The sequence below is a fragment of the Nanorana parkeri genome, unplaced genomic scaffold (assembly GCF_000935625.1).
Source record: "Nanorana parkeri isolate BGI_ZX_2015 unplaced genomic scaffold, ASM93562v1 scaffold194, whole genome shotgun sequence".
NCBI lineage: Eukaryota > Metazoa > Chordata > Amphibia > Anura > Dicroglossidae > Nanorana > Nanorana parkeri.
The window spans coordinates 1332706-1353662 of NW_017306462.1; the positions used below are offsets into that span (position 1 = coordinate 1332706).

Here is a 20957-nt window from a genome sequence, read left to right on the forward strand (position 1 = left end):
AATAGGATGGTCAATAAGGAGGCTCAGAAGGTAGATACAGGGCCACACCTGACTGACATAAATTCCTGTGTCCCATGTATGTTTCTCACCAAACCCTCGGTGTGAACTGTGGTTGTATTCTGAAACTGGTTTTGTGTTTATTGGATTATTAATATAAATTTATTCTAATAGACATTTACAGGCAGCTTGCTTCGTGGGCATGCGAGAAAAGAAAGAGTCATGTAAACACTTGTAGAAGGAGTCAGGACTTTATTGTACAGTATTTTAACTTAAGTGAACAAAATCTCAAAGGGGCAGCTGCAGCCGTGCATGAAACACAGTGGGGAGACAGTCCATGAGAGCGCAGAGAAAAGCACAGATAAATAGGGGGGCTGTTCAGTCATTCTGGTCATCGTCCCAATCCTTTCTGCCCGCTGGTGCTTTTGGACCACCTGCAGGTTTGGCCATAATAATCTAAATAGAAAAGAAGAAGAAAAAAAAAAAGAATATTTAGATGTACAATATTATTCACTTTGCCACAACCGCTGAGAACTTACCTCAAATGACACATTCACAAACTGCTTTTATGGTTAATTAATAACTAGGGATGCACAGATACCAGTTCAGTTACCAGTGCAGATACTTGGCATTTTCATGAGAACTACCAGGGTTGCAGTGGTTGCAGCTGGGACCTGGCTCTGGCGCTCCACCACTGTCCTGAAATCATTAGTCTGTATTGTTTTAGAAAAACTGTCACATGACAACAAACAATCAGTACTTGTATCTGAGTACTTTGACACATGGTATCGGTGCATCCCTTTTATTTATAAAAACAAAATCACACATTAAAACAGAGATGTACAAATCCTAGGAGCTCCGTGTGCTCCTTACAAATGACAGCGGCCTCCAAACTTTTGAATTTTTCTCTAGTCTAGTCTTGGAGCTGGAAAAGTATCTGTACTTGTACAGAGTACGGTACTTGGTAATCGGTGAACTCCAGGGAAATGTATTTTAACCCCTGCATTGGAGCTACGCCCCCCTCCCTAGCTATTGCAGTGTGGGGGTAGCCTCACTTCAAGGGTTAATAATTATTCCTAGAGTTCTTCTTGAAATGGGTACAAGCGCAGACCAATGCTTGTTAACTGAGCCGATAGGGTTATTTTTGGGGCTTAAAAAGCGCAGTGCACATGTCTGACGATGTTTCACGTCACATCCCTCCAGCCCCGTAACAGAATGTCAGCATCTTCATACAGACCTGGGAGTAAACAATACAGGAGGAGCTTGTGCATTGCACCCGACACACTGATCCGCAGGTTTTAAATTTTTTTTAATAAATGCACTTTTTTTTAATAATGTGGGTGCATTTAATAAATTTTTCTGGAAAAGATGAACTGTGCCTTGAAAGTAAAGAATTCATTTTCCATAGCAATCAAACGAATAAATAGCAGCTGGTTTATATGAACCAGATTACCATTTATAAAAAGGTCTCAAACCAACACAATCAGTGATAATTTTATCCAATTTTAATTCATACTGAATGGACCAGTTTTAACTTACCACCTACCACAGCTTCTTCTGAGGCCCCAGTCACACCATATGCAGTGCGCTCCGGATCGCATAGATCAGGCCGGGCCACGTCCTGGTACTGGAGGGGGCATGGCAGTGCCATTCATATAAGATTACTTTTGTAAGTCAGTCAGCATTAGGGTAAAGCCAATTAAATGATTGGACTGGTTTCTAGCCTCCCATGAAAGAATACCAATCCTTATGATGGAGACATGAAAGTTTTGTTGAAGTAGAAGCGGTTACACTTGGAAAGACTAGTTTGTTTTTTTCAGTGCATCCCTCAATAGAATGGAGTAGGCCTTGGAACCATGGTGGGCCCTGTTGCAGATTTTGCTCACTTCCTTTCCCAGTGACATCAGCAGCAAGCCCGACAGAAGGTTCTAGAAAAGTCATGCAGTGCTAAGTGTGACACGGGCGCGCAGTTTGTCTTGAGATTTGCAATCACACTTGTAGCCGCACAATCAGATCTCGGGACCCGTGGCTGAGAAATGATTTGCAGAACAATCCCAAGAACCTTTGGCTGCAGTTTTAGTAGAACAATGTTATCACACACACTGAACACCAGGAGGTTAGTAGTGACGCGTTTCCATGCAGTGGGCACTCCGTGCATCGCACAATAATGGCACCTATTTTTCGGGTTCATCCTGCCAGTCGTCTTTATCCCAGTGTCCTTGCTGCTTTGGGGATTTTGGTCCACCGGCCGCTTTAGCCATTATAATCTACAAGGTTTTAAACAATTCGGCATGAACAAATGGAAAACAACATTTCACCCCACCGGAGTCAGGATTAGGTGACATCAGTTTCTTCTGTTAATCCCAACGATGATGTTGAGAATATTGAAGCGGTATTACATATCACAAGACATTATATCACATGAAAAATATATACTTTGACAAATCGAGAACTATTGGTACTCTATTTGTGATGGAGATAAATAAAAGCAGCATACAATGTCCTTCAACGAATTACAGACAAAGAGCCAGCTGCAAGTTCTGTCTGGTCTCATGTTTTGTACAAGTATAGTAAAATACCTGTTGATCTGGCAGAAATCCAGTGAGCTCATCACTTCTTGTAGTGAGCCGATAGCATATCTCCAGCAGTTTTGTCAGCTCCGCTTGAGTTGTTCCCTGCTGGACTGCAGGACACCCCCCTCCATAACATCAGTGGGAGTGTTCAGTAACCCAGCAGGAAGAAAAAAAAAAAAAATCTCATCCAGGGCTGACAACACTGCTCGGGATTTTAGTGCACCAAAGGCAGTGTTGTCAGCTGTCTGCAGGAGATAAGAAGCTCAATGGATTTCTGACAGCTCTGTAATTAAACAGAAAAAAAGATGCGTTCTTATGGATATTTCACAGACTATGGGTTAATAGTCACATACTCAAGCTCTCTTTCACCTCCTGACCAAGTCTTATCCCAATTGACAATGGCAACAAGCTAAAGAACAAGCAGTGCTCCCAACTCCCCATGGCATTGTCAGATACCACAGAAAAACTCTGGACAGAGAAACTGGAATACAGATCTATAGGAATGTAAACTGTATACATTTGACATAAACACATGAATGTTCTTGCTATAGAGTGTGAACTTTGTTTCCACTTACTTGGTCTACTCGGAGTACAGTAACAGCTGCGTTTGTAGCCAACTTAATTCCCCAAAGTTTCCCCAGGTAAGTGTCAAGGATATTACTCTCCAGCATGTCTTTCACGGCGGCGCTTTCAGCCTGCAGGTCACAAATTGTAAATCAGAATGTTCACAAACAAAAATCTTTAACATGTCTTGTTAGAAACACAAACAGAAGTGATGACCATGAATAAATCATACAGGTCGCAGTGTCTATGCACAATTCCAGTACCCGTGTATAAGCCGACCAGCTATAAAAATGTTCTACTCTCTCACCTCTATATCAAAGCCGATGTTTTTGTTCCCCTCATGATGTGTGGCGTACAACTTGGAGAGCACTTCATTGGCTTTCACACCGGAATTCTCAGCCAAAGCTCTCGGTATAGACTCCAGTGCCTCTGCAAACTTCTTAATTGCATACTGGTCAAGTCCAGGACAAGTCTGCGAGAGGAGACAATGTTATTCTTGATAATAAATAAAATAAAAAAACAACAGGTCTTAAAGAAGGCTGGGGATGCATTCTTTCTTGAGAGATTGGGACACACACACACACAGTGTACTAGCCGAAATCTATCTCAGGGAAGGATATTCAATGTTGCAGAGTGGACGTGGACAGAATTGGTTTTCTCAACAAAACTGCAGCTTCACTGTAATGTGTACACAATTACCTCTCCGTATGATGTAATTTGTTTTGCCAACTCAATTTCTGTTGCTCCACCACCAGGGACAAGTTGCTTATCCTAAAAACAAAAATTAAAAAGCAATTAAAATATCTCTAAAGCAAAAAGGAAACACCCCTATATAGCAGTGTTCAGTAATATGTATATATCATTATTATGTTCCTATAAATTAGCCTTCTTTATTATCAATTACCTGGTGAGCCTGCCATCTCACTTCCTTTCCTTGGCCAACAAGACTATACAGATTGCATGCAAATAGATTACCCCCCTGGCACTGTCGGCACCCAGAAGTTGCCGCCTTGGATCCTTCCATTGTGCATGTGCTAGAATAAATCAGACTGAGCTCTGGCATCGCTTATTCTGGATGTACAGATACAGCTGCTCCCGAACATTGGCTTCCCAGCAGTGACAACTGGATGCATACTTATACACAGGGCTTGAAACATTTTAGAGTGTCTCACCAGTCAGCATGACCGGACTATAGCCTTGCAATTTATGTTAACATTTTTAGGGACACATAGAGCTTTCTTTTGGTGGTATACAAATCACCACTGGGGGGGGGGGGGGTTTATTTTTTACTATATAATGAAAAAACGTACCCTAAAAGACTGGGGGAAAAAAGTTTTCCCCAAGTTATGTTAAAAACCTTTTATTCTTACCCATATTTGTGGTAAAATATAAAAGGCGGGGTCACATCGGGTAAATAGACACCAAACATGTCAAGCCTTAAAATTGAGCACCCCCGAAAAAAAACAACCACACCGAAAATTGGCCATAGGCGATGCTTTGAACGCTTTTACTGCTCATCAGTTTAGTGGTATCAGTGATTGCTGCTCTCACAGCGACGTTCACGGTGATATGCAACATGTGTGTCACAATAGGCGGACTTGTCGTTTTCGCAAGACCCCTAATGTCACCTAGGGACCCCCAGAGAAGCTAATGAAGCGCAGGGCGTGTTAAAACCGAAGCTAATACAAGCAATTGGGCGTCCGATCGCGTGAATGTAAAGCTCCCGGCTGGCCGTTTAATTACAACGGCCGGGAAGCTACTCGTTTGGCTCCGGCGTCCTCTCATCACAAGACGAGAGGATTTTCCAAGCCCTGCTAATACAATACAAAGATGATTTGTGGTCACATTACTGTGCCTAAAACACAAAAAATAGGCCATGTAATGGAATACATACCTTCTAGAAGGTACAGTGCCCTGTTTATGGAGGTTAAGCTATACAACTACATTAAGATTCTGAAAGGGAACCTTCACCAAGTTCAAGCAAAATAGTGCACTGCAGCTACCAAAAAATTTATTGGGTTTTAAAGCCGGGGTAACAACTATCAAGAATTGTACATAACTTTATAAGAAGCAGAATGTGTGAGCTGCTGGTGAAAAGTCACATACAAAAAGGGATATAGAAGGGTTGATTGGCTCTATTGCATCCACACTGCAAGTGTAAAGTCATCGTTTGGTGAAGATTTTTTTCAGAAAAAAGTAGCTTAATAATAGACATAACTAGTAAGGTGTCAATACACCGGTGCTTTGTGTTTAGTGTGCTGCATGCACTTCCCATTGGTATGAACTCTCATCTCATCATTGTGTTGGGACTGTGAAGAGCAATACAGCCCGATGGGCATGGTGTGAATGGGCCCCTAAGCTGTATGATGTTTAAAGCTTAAAACAAAACTATATTTTATTTTGGATAGATTGGGAAAGGTTTAGAGGCTCCGTAAAGTTTTGGTTGTCATCTGCAAACAGGATTTGCCCCCTCACTTCCGGTCTAAACAAGTGTCTCTTTTTGTTTAATGGGCTAGAGATAGAACTCCTGACAATGTATTAATTGCCGAGTGTGTCCCGACCCACCTAAGCAAAACAAATGGCAAACGCACTCATCAATTTGTTACCAGCTTTACAGCAAGGGGTAAAGTGACGCATGGGGGGGTCTCAGCTGCTGTTGTGATGTGCAGGGTCCTTTAAAGGGAAGTTTGGCTTCCTCCTGACAAACCTGCACCCAATTTTATCTTTTGCCACATGTGCTCCAAGAGGGAGACTCTCATAGTTTAGAGTTAGGACCGCATTATATAAAGTTGCCTTGGCGCGGCAGTGCGGCTTTCACATTTTCTGCAGAAGACGTAACTAATCCTCTGTTTTTAACCTTAGCGGTGAGACAAGTTTTTTTGCATGCTGGCTGGGGAGTGTGCTGGGAAACTTTTTGCTGTTCCTGACCCACCTCCCACATTTCTTGCATATCTTACAGAAACTCATCAGTCAAAAGCTTGCTAAATTTGATCAGCCGGCTTCCTGGGCAATCAGGAATTACCTGCCGCCCCGCTTCTTGATTACCCAGGAAGCCGGCTCCATGCCGTTTGCCCGGGAAGCCGACTTCCCGGGCAATCAGCATGAAGCCGGCTACCCAGCCAATCAGGAAGTAATTCGAAAGCGGCGAGTCATTACTCGACAAATCTCCCTCTGACCAGAAGTTCCGGTATCGGGGGTAAGTATCGGAGCATATGGGCAAGTACTCGCTCAAATACTCAGTATCGGCACTGATACTAGGATCGTTATATCCTTTATTCTACACATTTTTACTTATTTAGGTGGCACATTAAAACTGTGCGCAAAAAACAATGAAAATCTCACACTTACTCTTGTGAGCACTTTGAAGGTGTTGACAGCATCATCCACAGCACGCTCCACATCATCCATCAGGTTGTCTGTGGAACCCCGAATAACAATGGTTGCAATTGCCCCATCTTCTTTTTCTAATAAAACACAAAGTATATGCAATATAAAAGAATCACATAAAACAGACAAAGCAAGGTGTTCTACGCACACAACCTGCGCCGATTGTTACCAGATTTAAAATAAATAGAAATACCACACAAAGGAATCAAAGAGTCTGCAAAACGAGCTTATCATCAAGATACATACCATGTTTAAATACTACAACTTGTGTGTCCCCAACTTCAGTCGAGTATACAGTGTCACAATGTCCCATCTCCTCTGGAGTAGGTGCCGTCTGGAGGAGGAAAAAAACATTAGAATGGAAGAAATTCAGATCATGTAGGAATACACCCGCCATAAAAAGCTTCTTTTAATGTCCATCATCAGGTCCACGGCAGGTTTCACTAAATCAGAACTCCAATTATTTTTTTTAAATCCCGCACTGCAAGGGTTAACTGCTCGTTCTGGTCTAGGTGCCGAATACAGAAGTTAGTCACTTGATCCTTGGTCCTAAAGCAGTGAGTGCTCACCTCTCCCCCCACCCTTCCACTCCGGTTGTGGTATGTGTCCCTTAGCGTCTTCACGTCAAATGCAGGTGAACGGACCTTCATTAAATGATGTCAGTGGGGCTTAGACCGCCAGAGCCCAGGGAAGTAGAGGCTACTAGGACCGGTCTGGCAACAAGACAGGCCCAAGGATCAGGCGAGTATATTTTTTTTTTGAGCCCCTAGACCAAAGTGAGTAGTTAACCCTAACGTGCAAGGATAGCCCCAGTGCAAGGGTTAATTTTTTTTTTCCCATTCATAGCGTTCCTCTTTAAAGCCCCAGTATATGGCTAGGTCACCAGTGTGTGAGGGCCGGCACCTGAGATGACCTCAGTGGTAACTGTCAATTATCTGCTTGGCCAGGAATATCTTGACATTTATTCAAAAAAAAAAAAAGAGATGGGAGTGATTATAAATATCACCCAACAGATTCCGCCATGACAAATCTCCTGCACAGATGGTTTAGTCTGACTCATTACCAAGGCAATATATAAAGATTTTGTATTCGCACTTGTACAATATGTGATACTTACAAGTCTCGGCAAGGCGGTTCCACAGACAGTTTTACACAATCGTCTCAGATCCCATTTAGAGTTCAGCCTACATAATCACAGAAGCATAAAGTCACTAAACAGAGAAGGAACCAAAAACTCAGGCCAAATCAAATGTCATAGGTCTTACCTAACCAGCATGAGGTTGTACTTGTTTACATAGTGCAGCGCCATGTCTGCCACCTTGCCACCAGTCACTATAATGTTGGCTCCGGAGTCAGCAATTGCTTTCACATTGTCCTCCATCATATTCTCCTCCCCTTGGCTGAAATTCATCAATTCCTGTGCACTGTTTATCAGTACCGTTCCCTGTTATGAATAATGAAATAACTCTACAGATTAAAAAGAAGGTCAATCAAAAACCAATTCAACAAGTGTTTCTTTTGCCATACAGTTTTATAGCTTGCCTGCAAGATAACACACAATGTCACCAGAGCCCACAACAAAGGACTGCAATGTTAAATGGCATGACAAACATTCTCCCCCCTCCCATTATGAATAAAGTAGGGACGGGTTCAATCAGCGTAACGTTTTTATTACTACCTGGGTCCCTGTTGTAGACGTTTCCTAAAGCTGGCCATACACCTATAGATTTTCTGCGGTCAGATAGAAAAAGTGCAACAGATTCCTCCATCTACGTTAAACTGTGGATGGAGGAATCTCCTGCTGAGCCAAGCGTTAGTATCTTGCTGGTAGGCCCCGCTGGCTCAAAATATCTGAACAATCTGATTGGATGCCGGCATTGTTCAGGTATTTTGAGAGCCAGCGGGGCCGACTAGCAAGATAATAAAGCTTGGCCCAGTGGGAGATTCCTCCATCCACACAGTTAAGCGTAGATGGAGGAATCTGTTCCACTTTTTCTATCTGACCGCAGAAAATCTATAGGTGTATGGTGAGGTTAACACTTTAAAGCACGATAGGTGGTAATCAGAAGAGGAAATAGAGGGGGGAGAAGGAAAAAAAAAACCCAGCAATGAAACCAGCCCCAAGAAACAATTATTTTATTTGTTAATGTCTGCAGCACTGATTTGGAGGGTTCCAAACTTCCCCGCTCAGGGCCCATTAACAGAACATCATCTCTAGACCAGATTGTTTCCGGACCCAAAATGTATCCTAATGAATCCCAATGCTTTTTCTGGCCTCTGTTCACACAGTCCATTCCAGACCAGACAAATACTGCATGTCTCATTTTGTCTGGAGTGCACTGGAACTGCGGGCAGGTTCACACCATTTTCCAGACCAGATCTGGCCCAGAAAAAGGTGAGCATAAATCTACCCAAATGGCCAAAGGCAGCAAAAAAAAAAAAAAAAAAAAAAAAAAAAAAAAAAAAAATACACAATATTATAAACCGGTAACTTTTTAAAAATCTTTTCGAATGCATAATAGCACAACTAAAGCAAAGCCCCACAATCTTATTCTTCAACCTGTTACGTGTAGGGATACCCAAGGCAATCATTGTGCCAGACACCGATGCTCCTACTTGTGTCAAGATATCGGGCTTCTCTTTATCCAGCCATTGTAGAGTCCCCGATATGCAGCTCGGCTGATTCACAGCGCTGGCACACTTCTGCTCTGTACCTGAAAGTGCTCAGTGCTGAATGCTTCTACGTTCTATTCACAAATGCTTTAGACATCTTATCTACAGCATAAACCTGCATGGATTTAGAAGCATTCAACACTTCTCACTGCCTGAAGATAATTGGTCAAAATAGCTAACCTGAGTAATTATGGATCCAAGCAATGGAACACTCCATGAAAACATATTATTTCATATAGTATGTGACCGTCTGCATTCTATCATCGGTGGCAGATTAACCTATCCAATGTGCTGACTGCTCGGGACACCGGACTGACTCCAATATCACGGTCAATACAGAGTACGATTTATAAAATTCATAAAAAAGGTACCTTTGTTTCTGTGACCATGTTATCAAAGGGACAGGAGTACACTGCAATTTTAGCATCTTTAACGGATGTGACATCACCTTCGGTTTCTTTCTTGAAAACCATACCATGCAGCACGGAGGATGCGCACATACCAGACCCCTAAAAAGTAAAAAAAAAAGATCCAGTGACACCCAATTATGTGACACAACCCTGATAACAAACACGCTGGACAGCTGAGAGCAATTACAAATGGCATTCAACTTTTCTGAGTCTTTTTATATGACGGATTCTTTCCAAACTCTATATGAATTCATCTACATCTAAAATACAACCATTCAAACTAACCAGAAAATAATAAACTTACCAAGATTTTGCAGACTCTGATGTTATCAACGTTAAAGTTACCAGATTCAGGGAGGACAGAAACTGTACACAAGAAAAGAGAAGTCAAGAAACAGAAAAATACATTTCAATGACAGAAGTTTCAATGAGAAGAACTCTTGGGAAAAATGATCTTAACCCTTGCAGCAAGGCAACCCCATGCAGTGCAAGGGTTAAAAGAGAACTATGGGGTAAGTGTTTTTCCCCATAGTTCTCTTTAGGATCACGCAAGGACATATACGAGCGTTCTCACGTGAACCAAAGCTCAGTATACAGCAGGCAATACTGTCGAGATCCACCCAGCTGCGTGAGTGACAATGGGCTCTGCCTATCTAGAGGCAGAGTCAGCTGTGCCCGCTCCGTCCATTCTTCCACTCAGCACTGGAGGGAGGATCGGGGTGGTAGATCCCTGCGGGGAGCGGTGACTGACAGTCACCGCTCACTGCAGGGAGACGATTGAGAAGTGAAAAGATCGGCAGCATATTTCTGCTCAATTCCCGATCTATAGAGCCGACGTGTGACAGCTTGTCACAGGTCGGCTCTAACTATGAGGATGAGTGGAAATCAGTCACCTCATTGATCTCCTTCAAGTGCTCACTTTCAATTAGGAGCAAAAATAACAGTTACACTCACCTGAACCTTGCAGCCGATAGACCGGTCCCTGAAGCCTCTCTCCCCCTCTGCTCCAGTGGTCTAAGGTCCTGTGAATCATCACATCTAATACAATGTATTAGACGTGAGGACCCGGCAGGACATTTTATTGCTGGAGCAAAGGAGAGGCTGGATGGACTAGAGTAGCAGCCACCTGACGAAAATGAATACGAAAAAGTAGCCCCACTGCAAGGGTTAAGATCATTTTCCCCCACAGTTCTTTAATCAAGGACAAGACTTAATCTTACCACAAGCCTGAGCTATGAGCTTGGACAGGAAGGCCTCATTGCCATACTGTTTGCTCATAATGGAGGTCTGTAGGAGGGAGGCCACTTCTTCGACATCACGGAGGTTCTTGGCAGAGCTACATACCAGATCTGGGAGGATCTGCAGTGCTTTCTTAGAGGCCTTTTCATAGCCTTCAATGACCTAAATGTACAAAGTAAAGTATAAAGAAACGTGTAGCAAAATGTAACATGCATCTTCAAGAATGAACAGTTCACAAAGCATCAAGAGACACGGCATAAGACTTCATATAAAGCTTCAAATGATTGCATGCTGTAGAACAGGCAAATCCTAACCTCAGATACAGACAAGCCCATCCGAAGAAGCTCCTCTGCCAGCTCCAGCAGAGCGCCAGCAAACACCAGTACGAAATTAGTGCCGTCGCCAACTTCCTGTTCCTGCATATGTGATGCCATTACAATCATCTTTGCAGCCGGGTGCTGAACCTATAAAACAAAAATGATAAAAGAGGTAAAAATAACTTCATCCAGTCGGAAGGCACAGGCTGTATATTGTGCTATATAATTATTACACATTACAATTGACAAATTATGCAAGTTACAATGATTAGATATTATAAAGGAATAAAAGTATGTTTTAAAGAAGAACTCAGGGCAGATTAATACTATGCAACCCCCGCAACGCAAGTGTTAGCTGCTCATTTCTGCCTACAGTAAGAAAAAAAACCAAAAAAAAACGTTCTACTCACCTGATCACAAAGCTGTCTGCTGCACTCCATCCTGCCCCGACGATTCCTAAACTGCTGCAGCAGAGGGGGAGAGGTCTAAGGCCTCGTTCACACCAGTTGCAGTGCGTTCTGGCCCGAACGCACTGCCAGCTCACTTTTTAGTGGGGCAGGAGGGGGCGTCCGCAATGCGATTGGCCGCATGGGATCGCAAGGCACATTATGCCCGTGGTCCGGTGCGATCAAAATAGTGCAAGCCGGCTCAGTGAAGCAGGGGAGTATAACTTTTTTTTTTTTTGCAAAAATGAGCAGTTAACCCTTGCAGTGCGGGAGTAGCCCCACTGAAAGGGTTACTACAAATTCTGCCTTTAAGCCCAACTAAATTGGTTTAAATTAGCTAACCGAACTGCAAACAGTTTACGCTTCCCTGTAGCATGGTGTTCCTTGTCTGTAGCCCTACAAATTTTGAAGAACTATACCTGCCAGCATGTCCAGCCATCCAATGGTTATCAAAGCATGGTTGAAAATCACTTTTCTACCATAGGAGGACTAAATGATACCTGTGCCTAGCTGTAAGAAAAGTAAGATCTGTAGCCAGAACTTTACTTCTGGCTTGCAATGTGATGCCCCCATATAAATAGTATTATGAACTTGTATTTGACTTCTGCTGATTAAAGGAGAACTATGGGGGGGGGGGTTTCTACTTTTTCTTTATTATTGCATTCCTTAGGCTAAAAAGGAGTAAATAGTGTAATGTACTCCTATAAGCCAAAATGCACCCTAAGCCTGTAAACCCTTCAACATGCTGGACGGGGCTAAGCGCCGCAATGAGGTGAGATCCCGACAATCTCTCTCTTCATCATCATTTAACACATATGAGCAAGTCCATATATGGTGAATTATCATGTCACTGGGGATCACTGCTGATCAGATGCTTGCCAGTCTGCAGTGATCTCCAGTGACATCATTTACCATATATGGACTTGCTCATATGTGGTAAATGCTGAAGAGAGTCCTTTTTCCCCTCTCTCTTCAGCGATCCCCAGTGATTCTAGGATGTCAGCGTGACACAGGGCAGGGAGAGAGAGGGGAAGGAGCCTTCTCTCTCTTCATCATTTACCACATATGGGCAAGTCCATATATGGTGAATGATGTCACAGGGGATCCCTGCAGACTGGCAAGCATCCGATCAGCAGGGATCCCCAGTGACATGATAATTCACCATATATGGACTTGCTCATATGTGGTAAATGATGGAGAGAGGGGCTCTTTCCCACCTCTCTCTCCCCCTGACATGTGTCATGCTGACATCCAGATCACTGATGAGAGAAGGGAAAGAGCACTGAAAGTGCAGGGAGGCTGAGTCTCCAGTTCACTTCTAACCATCTATTGCTGCTGCCTTTTCACTTGAGACACCGCCTCCCGCTCCCAAATGCCAGCGTGCACGCTCTGACAAAATACAGCTGTGCACGATGAGAGGAAGCGCGGCCACAGCAGGAGAATTTGAGGGAAAAAAAAAAAGCTGAGGGCGGGCTGGATCAACTGTTAATGCCCCCTAAGAGGAAAGGAGCTTGGAGCAGGGCTGGAGTTGGCCGTTTCCTGTGGGTTTTGATGACTTTATCTGTGATGTGCTGTGACTTCAGAAGAAAGGGAGAATGCTAATATAATAAAAGGTAAGGAGTATTTTTATTTGCCCTCAGGTCATAATTCTCCTTTAAAACAAAATATACAAAAAATTAAGTTTGCGATTCCCACGAACCTCCAGCTCCCTAAGGATGGTGGCTGCATCATTAGTGACAAAAAGCTTTTCCAGGTGATTGATAACCATTTTGTTCATCCCTGAAACAAAGATAACAGCATTGTTACAACAAAGATTTAAATAATAATTTTAAAAAAACCTTCACGATGATCAGCTAAAGCAGTGGTTCTCAACCTGTATGACCTCAGGACCCACATTTGTACTTGGTCATTAGGTCGCCCCCCACTGGAACGTACGGCATTGCAGTACCACATGTTCCGGTGCAAGCGATCAAACGGTGGGCGGGAGGTGTGCTTGGGGTGCCATTCAAATTAATCGCAACGCACTTCCCGTGCTTCCCACACCAGAAGGAACAGTAGGTATAATTGCGTGGTAGTTTCTAATAAAACACTGACAGACACACACAACCACATACACACACACACACACACACACACACAAAACCACACACAGTGTGGGCTGCTGTGCTATGAGGAAGCTCCATCCATATGGAATGGCTGATCGGCACAGGAACTGACAGTGCTGTGCTATGGGGGAGGCTGAGAAGCCTCTCACCTAGTGCAGTGAATGGCATGCGGCGACCCACTTTTGGGTCACGACCCACCAGTTGAGAACCACGGAGCTAAAGGACAACTGAAAGAGAAAAAAAAAGCCAAACTCACCCGCCCTAGCCCCCAAACCTAATCTAAGTTGGCCAATTACACTTGGCGTTTTTCCCCCTCATTTAGCCCTGAGGTTCCCCCATCCACGCTGCTGGGCTATTATATTCTGACAGACAAATTTTGGTGCTGCTTCCTTTGACAAAAAACGACTTTCGTTTAACGGAGTCACTTGGACTTGGCTGAAGTTCCTGCAGTGTATGGCCAGCTTCAGAAAGAACCTCCCCTCGCCCCGGGTTTACTTACCTGTTCCTATGGCTAGTGCAATGTTTACAGCCTTGGTGCAAAAGCATTCCCATGATGATCTAGTGTCTCCAATGTAGGAGTACAGCTCTATTGAAGTCTATGGAATTTGCTCCGAACAGTATTTTGGCACCATTGCTGTAAACAAGGAGCCAGTGCTGTAAGGAAGAGCTACACAAGCACATGTAGGAGGGTTTTACTTTACAATGGGTTAAGTGGACACAGAGGGAGGGCTCAAGTGTAGTTTAACTTGTAATAAAGAGCTCATCATAATGTCCAGAAATATCAATGAAGAATTGTGTGTGTTTACCCATTGACTGTATTCACATGTATGCCATTAATAAATTCCACAGGGAATGGACTCACCATTTGGTCCATATGCAGTGCGGGTGGTCTGGGCAAGCTCCTTGCAGGCCTGGATGTTTCTATACACAGCTTCTTCTAGGCCAGAATAGTGCTGGAAATAAATACATACACAAGCGTTATATCCCATGCATCTTACGCAGACAATGTCCAGTGTGGGAAGATACCAGTACATCATTTTCAATATGGCCGCTCACACGCCAGGAAAAAAAATGACCATTTGCATACCGCACTGGCGGTAGAAATGACGTGCAGAGGACAGCTGCAAAGAAGAAAAATCTTACCTTGCAGCACGCCGTCTCCTGCATATAAGGCCGAGCTTCCAGGAGACGAAAGAGGGAGAGATACGACTCCAGCAGTAAAGTGCTCCAGTCACATCACCCGCCCCTCTTCACTATCCTCCATTTCCAACATCTCTTGTATGTTTTCAAAGAATACAAGGAGTTCTGCGATTGGAGGAGGAGAGGAGGGGGCTGGAATGTGACACCTCCTCTCCTCCTCCAAATCACAGAATGTCTTGTATTCTTTGAAAACGTACAAGCCATGTTGGAAATGGAGGATAGTGAAGACCACAGCCATCATGTACAGCTCAGGTCACATCTCTCCCTCTTTCAGTGCCCGGAAGCTGGGCCGTATGTGCAAGAGATGATGGGACATCACTGGTTGCAGGAGCCACAGTGTCCCAGGTTGCTAAGAGCTGGATGGAGAGGGGTGTAGGGTACTTACACATCTCCCTGTCCGGGAGTTAGCAACCTGCCAGAAAGGGAGCAGCTGAAAACATTGTACAGCAGAGCGGCCATGCTGCTCTGACTGTGCCGCCCGTGTGACCCAAAGAGATGCGGCACAGGGACAGCCCTGGACAGAACCATCACCTCGTCTGCGTAGTGGCTGAGTTTTACAGACAGAGGTTATTTGGAGCAGTTGGCAGAGTAATAGAAGGAGTATTAAATATCTGTTCCAGAGGAACCTATAGATACATATTGTCACAGAATTATCTGGAAGATGTGACACAATTTACTCCAAATTTTTTAAAGAAAAATGCTGCAACTATACATTTCAAGTATTGGATCTTTCTGTGATCTTACAAGCAATATTTATAGGATGGGGACAGGACCCCTAACCCCCCCCCCCCCAAGGGTTAAGACAGATATTAGTTGGCATTAGGCGGTAAAGTAAATCTAAACCCAAGAACAAACATGTCATATATTGCAGCTCACCAGTCTCTAGATGCGGTGTCTGCATTAGATTTCCAGACATATTTGCTTTATTTCCTGCAGGTGATCCCCCAGTAACACACTTCCTGTTCTCGGATGACAGTGCCTATTGTATTGTATCTATGGAAGAACAGTGTTGTCACACTAGGCTCCTCCCTCAATCTCGACTACAAACACCTCCCCAACTGCTCCCCATTAAACAGAGGGAGAGTTATTTTTCTGGAGCTCACATAGGATATCTGAGAAGGCTGATAACATGAGATATCCTCTCAGAGCACAGGAAGTTATGGGGACCCTGGAATTCTGGCAGGATCACCAGGTATTTTCTGTCCTTAGCCAGAAAGAAAGAAAACGAATGCATCCATCACATCGAAGGAAAGGTAAGCCACATTATATTCTTGAACGGCCGGACGGGAGCCTTATAGGAGTGGGAGGGCGTCTTAAGACGGCCTTCCCCTCCCCCTGCTTGTGTGCGGCGCTCAGCACGCACATGAGTGGGGAAACTGTCAGAAATGTAAACAACCAGCAGTGGCTGTTTACATTCAAGCGATCGGGCGTCTCTAGAGATGCCCGATCGCTTGTAGTAGCTGCGGGTGTGCGCCCCCCCCCCCTGGACTGCCGGTCCAAAGATCCGCTGTGCCCAGGGCGGCTGGGATCCGCACACAATCTCACTTTGATCTCCTCTCCAGTCCCCGAATGCAGGAAGTGATGTATATATCATCACTTCCTGCATTCAGTGTTACTCTCCGGCAACAGATGCCGGTTCATCAGCTTCTCTGGGGGTGCCTTGGTGACATTAGGGATCTTGGGACCCCTGATGTCTCCATAAAGAGGACCTGTTATGTAAATTGGCTATCACATAGGGGGCTTCATAGTCCCCTATGTGATCGCAATAAAGTTAAGTGTAAAAAAAAAAAAGTTTAAAAAAAAATAGGGGAAAAAAAAAAAAAAAAAAAAAAAAAAAAAAAAAAAAGTGATAAAAAATGTAAAATCATTTTTTTTTGTTAAAGTCCCCCGCCACCCCACATACACACGCAAACATGCATCGGGTGCGCCTATGTGCGAAAACAACGATTGCGACTAGGGATGCACAGATACTTTTCGAGTACCAGTGCAGATACTTTTCATTTTCATGAGAACTACCAGGGTTGCAGTGGTTGCAGCTGGGACCTCGCTCTGGCGCTCCACCACTGTCCTGAAATCATTAGTCTGTATTGTTTTAGAAAAACTGTCACATGACAAACAAAAATGTATCAGTACTCGCACTTGTAAGTACTCAGCAAGTACCAGTACTCGCAAAACTGGTATCTGTGCATCCCTTTATATATATTTATAAAAACAAAATCATACATTAAAACAGAGATGTACAAATCCCAGGAGCTCCGTGTGCTCCTTACACATGACAGCTGCCTCCTAATTTTAGAATTTTTCTCTAGTAGAGTCTCGAAGCTCAAAAGTATAGGTACATGTACTCATACTCGTACCGAGTACTGTACTTGGTATCTGTGCAACCCTAATTGCGACCATTACATATCGCTGCGAACGTCGGAGTGAGAGCAATAATTCTAGGGCCATTAATCACTGATAACACTAAACGGATGAACGGTAAAAGCGTTTAAAGCGTCGCATATGGACAATTTTGGGTGTGGTAATTTTCTGCGATTTTGTGGGCGCGCGTAATTTTAAAGCTTGACATGTTTGGTGTCTATTTACCCGACGTGACCCAATCTTTTATATTTCACCAAAAAATTGGAGTGATAATAAAATGTTTCATTACATTTCATAGGGAAACCGTTTTTTTTTCCTCCAAAATTTAGGGTACTTTTTTTTGTTATATAGCAAAAAAATAAAAATCTCAGTGGTGATTAAATACCACCAAAAGAAAGCTCTATGTGTCCCCCCAAAAAATGGTATAAAATTTGTTTCAGTACAGCGTTGTATGACGAAATAAACGTCAAAGTACAGCAGCGCTGGATACTGAAAAACGGCCTGGACAGGAACGGGGGGTGTAAACACCGCGGTCAGCAAGCAGTTAAAGAATAACTCTGATCAAAAAAATTATTAACCCCTTCAGTGGGGGCTTCCCCTGTAGTGCAAGGGTTAAGTGCAGGGGGACTTGTAGTTCTTGTAGTGCAGTGAGGTCACCACATTCATTTATTCTTCCTCCCTCCATGTTAATGAATGTCCGATGGATGGAAAGAAGAGTCTGCAGAAGACAGAGCATTGCCCCCGCGATCCACTCATCAGGATTGCAATGCTTTTCTGGCTCTTATGCAAAAAAATACTTGAATAAATGCACATTTTTTGTTGTTAAAGACATTTTATTGCATTTTTTTTTGTAAAAAGAGAACTTTGCCTTTAAAGTGTAAATAAATAATGTCAGAGCGAGGGGTCCTCACACTTACATTGTATTTACAATACAGGAAAGGGCCCTCCAGCCATAGCACCTTTCAGCCACACATTGCTATGGACGATCCAATGGTGATTACTGATACAGAACACAGTCCTAGAATCAGCAGACCCCTCCATAGCGGTCAGTGTCGATGATCTGAGCGCACACACACTGTGCAGGCCCCGGTACAGCCAGTGATGTGTCACCCCACATGTCACCGCTCAGTATGGATGGAGGCCTCATGTTCTGGAAGCTTCCATGTGCCGCACACCCTCCTCCTCCTCCTCCTCTCCAGCTCCCCTTTACCCTTACCTTAGCTCCATCCTTTAACATCTGGGCGAAGCCCGGGGCTTTGGGGACGTGCAGCGCCATGTGTGCAGCTCCGGTGTCCGGGGAGACGACAAGAAACACTCAGCGCACACTACCGGTGAGGAGACAGAAGACGATCCACAATGCACCGCGGCACAGGCACAACTAGTTAATCGGGAGAGCGACTGAGCAGTCCGTATAGCGGGAGTAGTGGAGGGAACGCTTACATAGAGCGAGGGGATCGATGTGATCGGGGTGCGGCTATGTGTCCTTTACGCTGAGCATCATAGACTGGGGAGAAGCGTGGTCAGGGCGTGAGCTCAGAATCCTCTACAAAGAGAGAGAGAAAGAGACATAGACAGTATATATAATGTATACAGAGCTCAGAATCCTCTACAGAGAGAGACATGAACAGTGTATATATATTGTATAGAGAGCTCAGAATCCTCTACAAAGAGAGAGACAGTATATAGAGTATATATAATAAATCGAGAGCTCAGCACCCAGTATAAAGATAGCGTATACAGTAATACTTTGGTTTAAGAGCATAATTCGTTCCTGAAGCATGCGTGTAATCCAAAGCGCTTGTATATCAAAGCGAATTTCCCGATTGGAAATAATGGAAATGCAGATGATTCGTTCCACAACCCAAAAATATTCATATAAACATGATTACAATACTGTAATATAATACTGTAAAAAATATAAAGAAAATAAACCAATTACCGGTACCTTTGTGGCTGGGGTGAGGGGGACGAGAGAGAGGAGGATTATTGTGTAGGACGACTTTCACTATCACTAGCGGAATCACTGCTATCTCTTGACTCTCTGGAATCTTTTTCATTTCGTGAAATCTTAACAAGGAATCTATTCAGTGTGACATTGTGTTGTCGCTAGACAGACTCATCGCTCGCACTGCTACAGCGTTATTCGGGTGGCGCTTTTCTACAAAATTTTGCTCTTCTTGCAAGACATTGCTTGTATATCAAGGCAAAAATTTTCAGAAATGTTTGCTTGTCTTGCAAAACGCTCTCAAACCAAGTTACTTGTAAACCAAGGTATTACTGTATATAGAAAGCTTTGTACCAAGTGCAAAGAGAGAAAGAGTAGATATGATCTATAGAAAGCTCAGTACCCATTACAAAGAGAGAGAGTATATATAACATATAGAGAGCTCAGAATCCTGTACAAAGTGAGAAGAGAGAGAATATTATATATATTCTATCTCTCTAGCTACTAGGGTCGTAAGAATCTTCGAAAAGCTGAGCAGAGTACAGGGAGACAGTACAATTAAATGTGTTGACAACCTATGGCAAATATCAGATATTATTGATGAGCTGCCGCTATGAGAACATTGAAGTAGGTGCCGGCCAGATCCACAGATTTTCAGTCTGCTGGCTGAACCACAGAAATAGTTTTTTCAAAAGATTCCATACAAAAAACTTTTACCATTATGAAGGCACTCAAACTTTTTAAACCTAACATCGGCTTTTACTTGGCCAACAGTTTCTGCACCAAAAAGATGGGTAACTAAACCCCTGTTCTCTTTTGCAGGAACTGGACTGATGATGGCCTGAGCTTTCAATAATCCCTTCATTTATTCTAGACAATCTCTCTTCTCCGGGGTCTCTGAATTTTGTTTTTTACAGAAAAAAAATCCTATGGTGGTCAGAAAGCAAAATCGAGCTTATCGCTCTTCTCCAGTGTTCTCACCACCCATAAGTCAGTATTTTTAACATAGCCTCCAGATACTCCACTAACAAACTACTCTCCATACCTCCTCTTGGTCTTTTAGGAACCACTCCCTGTTGCGCATACTCTTGGACCACAGTCTGCCAAATATATAATTTAAACTCCAAGGATTCTGATTCCTTTCCTGAAATCTCTGCCATGTAAGTCGCACACAACAGCTTGGAAAGGAAGGGAGGGCCATAGCCCAATATAAACCCTTGATGGTCTTCTAGGGGATCTCCCTCCTCCACTCGTGGATGTGAAAGGATGGCGGCATGAACAGTCTGATCAGACTCATGGAGATCTTGACATATTAGATTTTGAGGTCTAGGGCATGAGCAGAGAGGCGGAGAGCAATATCTGCTAGAACCTGGAGGGGGAGATCATCAAAGGTTGGGCTTAGACTTAGTCTTCTGCTTATGTTTAGCTTACATGCTCTTCCCCCTAGAACAGGGGTCAGCAACCTTAAACACTCAAAGAGCCATATGGACCCGTTTCCCACAGAAAAGAAAACACCGGGAGCCACAAAACCCTTTTGACATCTAAAATGTAGATAACCCTGCATATATCGTTTTTTTTTTTACCTTTTATGCTATGTATAGCATGTATATAGGTATATGTGGGCTTAGTAACGCTCTGAGCTTACCTGAGACCCCGCAGAATCCACCTGAGAGTGACCCTGCAGAGCACACCATAGATCCTGCACAGCCCATCTGAGACTCTCTGGTGGACTCTGCAGGG

At 43.6% G+C, this 20957-nt stretch overlaps 1 protein-coding gene across 3 annotated transcripts; it reads right to left on the reverse strand.

The window, feature by feature from the left end:
• Positions 1–233: 233 nt before the first annotated feature.
• Positions 234–18671, reverse strand: CCT8 (chaperonin containing TCP1 subunit 8). Of its 3 annotated transcripts, XM_018555377.1 has the most exons (16): positions 18489–18671; positions 14574–14664; positions 13306–13385; positions 11158–11307; positions 10825–11005; positions 9909–9970; positions 9566–9703; positions 7787–7965; positions 7639–7705; positions 6768–6855; positions 6483–6598; positions 3834–3905; positions 3442–3606; positions 3146–3265; positions 2172–2264; positions 380–453 (listed from the first exon to the last, which is right to left on the reverse strand). In XM_018555377.1, exons 1-15 carry the CDS (start codon positions 18546–18548, stop codon positions 2172–2174), a joined length of 1662 nt encoding a protein of 553 aa, XP_018410879.1. In that variant the 5' UTR covers positions 18549–18671; the 3' UTR covers positions 380–453. The 3 variants fall into 3 exon arrangements, with proteins under 3 accessions (XP_018410880.1, XP_018410881.1, XP_018410879.1); XM_018555378.1 differs by lacking the exon at positions 2172–2264 and having other exon boundaries at positions 234–453; positions 18489–18670; XM_018555379.1 differs by lacking the exons at positions 2172–2264; positions 13306–13385; positions 18489–18671 and having other exon boundaries at positions 234–453.
• Between the last annotated feature and the right edge of the window lie 2286 nt (positions 18672–20957).